The sequence below is a fragment of the Aristolochia californica genome, unplaced genomic scaffold, assembly GCF_029961685.1.
Source record: "Aristolochia californica isolate CCGP_79_NKW_82.1479 unplaced genomic scaffold, dmAriCali1.0.hap1 SCAF_1, whole genome shotgun sequence".
Lineage (NCBI taxonomy): Eukaryota > Viridiplantae > Streptophyta > Magnoliopsida > Piperales > Aristolochiaceae > Aristolochia > Aristolochia californica.
The window spans coordinates 52,960,670-52,963,316 of NW_027181770.1; the positions used below are offsets into that span (position 1 = coordinate 52,960,670).

General features: G+C 45.6%; 1 protein-coding gene across 1 annotated transcript; it reads left to right on the top strand.

Moving 5' to 3' along the window:
- LOC137960590 (uncharacterized) lies at window positions 1–1,539 on the top strand. Its single transcript, XM_068808245.1, has 2 exons — window positions 1–394; window positions 750–1,539. The coding sequence occupies exons 1-2, from the start codon at window positions 17–19 to the stop codon at window positions 1,473–1,475; spliced, it is 1,104 nt and encodes a 367-aa protein (XP_068664346.1). The 5' UTR covers window positions 1–16; the 3' UTR covers window positions 1,476–1,539.
- The last annotated feature ends 1,108 nt before the right edge of the window (window positions 1,540–2,647 follow it).

Sequence of the window (2,647 nt, forward strand, 5' to 3'; positions counted from 1 at the left end):
CTCACCGCTCGCCACCATGCCCCTCCCACCCGAGCCTGCCTCAATCTTTCACCTCCTCGAGATCAATGTCATCTCTGCTCAGGACCTCCACGAAGTGGGCTCTCGAATGCATACCTATTCCGTCGCCTGGGTGCACCCTGGACGGAAGCTCTCTACGCGCGTTGATCCTAATGGACACACCAACCCTACCTGGAACGATAAGTTCGTTTTCCGCGTCGATGACAACTTCCTCCGCTCCTATACCTCGGCTATCATGATCGAGATTTATTGTCTTCGGCTCTTTCGTGATTCCCATGTTGGGACCGTTCGGATTCTCCTCAGCAATCTCCTCCCGCTCCAGACCTTCTCAACCGCAACCCCGCGGCATATACCCACCCGCTTCGTCGCCTTACAGGTACCTTCTCCTTTCCCTGTTCTGGTTAAAATAAATAAATTAGTCGAGCAGAATAGGTTCTTCCGGTTCATCGTTTGTTTATATTTCTGTTGCCGGAATTTCATGTCGTATAGAATCAACAACTCATATACATCACGCCATTTTTACCGCATGCAAAATCTGGTTATCTTCCTTTCCTTTGTTCGACCGGAAAAATAATAATAATTTGCTCGATTTGGATCTTCATGGAAAAATATTCCTGCTATTAACTCTAGTGCATGGAGAAGATGAGAAATTAAAACGCTTCTCATCTGTACACAGCTTTCTCCTCCTAGAGTTATTAAGCTTGTAAATATTTATTAATGTTGTCAATCAGGTTCGTCGGCCATCCGGCCGGCCTCAAGGGATTCTAAACGTTGGCGTGGCTGTCCTCGATGGCTCCTTGCGAAGTATGCCCCTCTATTCCCAACTTAATGCCAGTGCCTTGGGCTACCGTGATCTTATGGGAGACTCTCGCCAACAGCAGCAGCATCAGGCACAACACCAGCAGCAACCCCAGCCAGGTAACCCCGTTCCCCACCTGCGCCGAACCAAGAGCGCTATCCATTCCGAAGTCAGCGAAGAAAAACCACCCTTCTCCAGCATCGAAGTCCCCGAGTTTCCGCCCAAAACTACCTCCTCCCTCTTGTCAGACTCCGAGTTGGGCCCTTCAGCGTCAGTTGTCGCCGCCAAGGTCGCTAGCGGTGAGTTTGAAATCGGGAGCTCAGTTTTGGAGGAGTGGAGTATACCCAGCAGCAAAGACGATTTGAAGGTGAAGCCGGAGAAGTGGAAGGCGGAGCTACCGCCCATCCACGACGGTGGCTATGGAAGCATTCGGTCAGATGAATCACTTGTCCAGAACCGCCACGGCCGGCGGAAGACGGACGGCGGTAGCGGTTTATTCTCTTGTTTCGGTGACACCTGTGGCTGTGAGTGCTCCCTTTTCTGTGGCATGAGCCCCAGGAAGAGCAGTGCTGTTCCAAGAAAACTTCACGTTATTGCCTCTGATCCAAACATGCGTCGATCCTGGAGTAGGGAAAAGCAATTGGCCGATCGTGATTGAGGTCCAACTAGGATTTTTGCGTTTGCTGGCGAGTGACTCGTGAGAGGAAGTAAATTAAGAAACTTTGTTTTATAACTGATACAATAATTTGGTTCCAATTCTGGATTTCGGATTTTTAAACGCAACTACACTTCTTCTATATATATTATTCTAGTTGGTTTTCGTTGTCACCCCTTGCCTTGCACATTAAGAAATGACAAAGAAGGAAACTTCTGCTATTGATTGTACAATTCTAAATACCAAAGGTTGTTTTGCTGTATAGTCTAGAAAATTTTATAATTGTCAATGTACAAATGGATTTGGTCAGTGAAGTTGTGCAATGGTAAATACAGTAATAAAGAATTTTACAAGATTTCAAGTGAGGTGAGGTCTTATGATCTCTAAAGAGTTCTTTGATTCAATCTCTATGCACAAACTTTATTCAAGCTTTGCTTAATCATACGGATGTACTATAGCTAGCCTCTACTCGGTGCTTGTCAAAAAGGTTTTCATCTCATTTGCATGTAGCGGCAAAGATGACTTCTTATTCCTATGAATCTGATAAGGCTTCAGACTGATGAGAGATTTGAGGTGTTGGTGTGGAGGATACCACACTTGAATCAAAGGTGTAACTGAAGATGTTGAGGATTCTACGCCTGAATCAGAGGCAAAAGATTATGTCTTAATCTAAGGCATAATTAATAGCAAATTGTAGGAAATCTCTCCGTAATATATCCATTCATACATTGATGTAATCTATACAAAATTGTATATAAAATATGAATACTCATCTTGACAAATTGGTGGTGATTGAATCAATCTTCTCATGGTATCTTGAGTCCTCCTGAATTAACATCCCTCGTCGATCCATTCGTCTCCCCTTCCAATGTCGTAGAACCCTTCCCCACTCTTCTCCCTTTTAACACTTTAATCCACATGATTACCATCAAACTCTCCTCCACAACCTATCTCCTATGGAAGAGCCAACTCTTTCCCTTTCTTGAGAGCCAAAATCTCCTAGACTATGTGGATGGAAACCTTTGCGCCACCACCTCAGTTTGCCGCTACTGATTCTCACACACCAACTGTCGAATATTTGGCATGGAGAACTACCGATCGATGCCTCCTCGGCTTCCAGCTTTCCTCCCTCACCAAGGAGGTGATGGTCGAAGCTGTTGGCCTCTCCACTGTAC

Excerpts from the sequence above, each read along its gene's own strand:
- LOC137960590 (XM_068808245.1), top strand. The coding sequence starts at position 17 with ATGCCCCTCCCACCCGAGCCTGCCTCAATCTTTCACCTCCTCGAGATC. Across the intron at positions 395-749 it reads CCCGCTTCGTCGCCTTACAG|GTTCGTCGGCCATCCGGCCG; the intron begins GTACCTTCTCCT and ends GTTGTCAATCAG.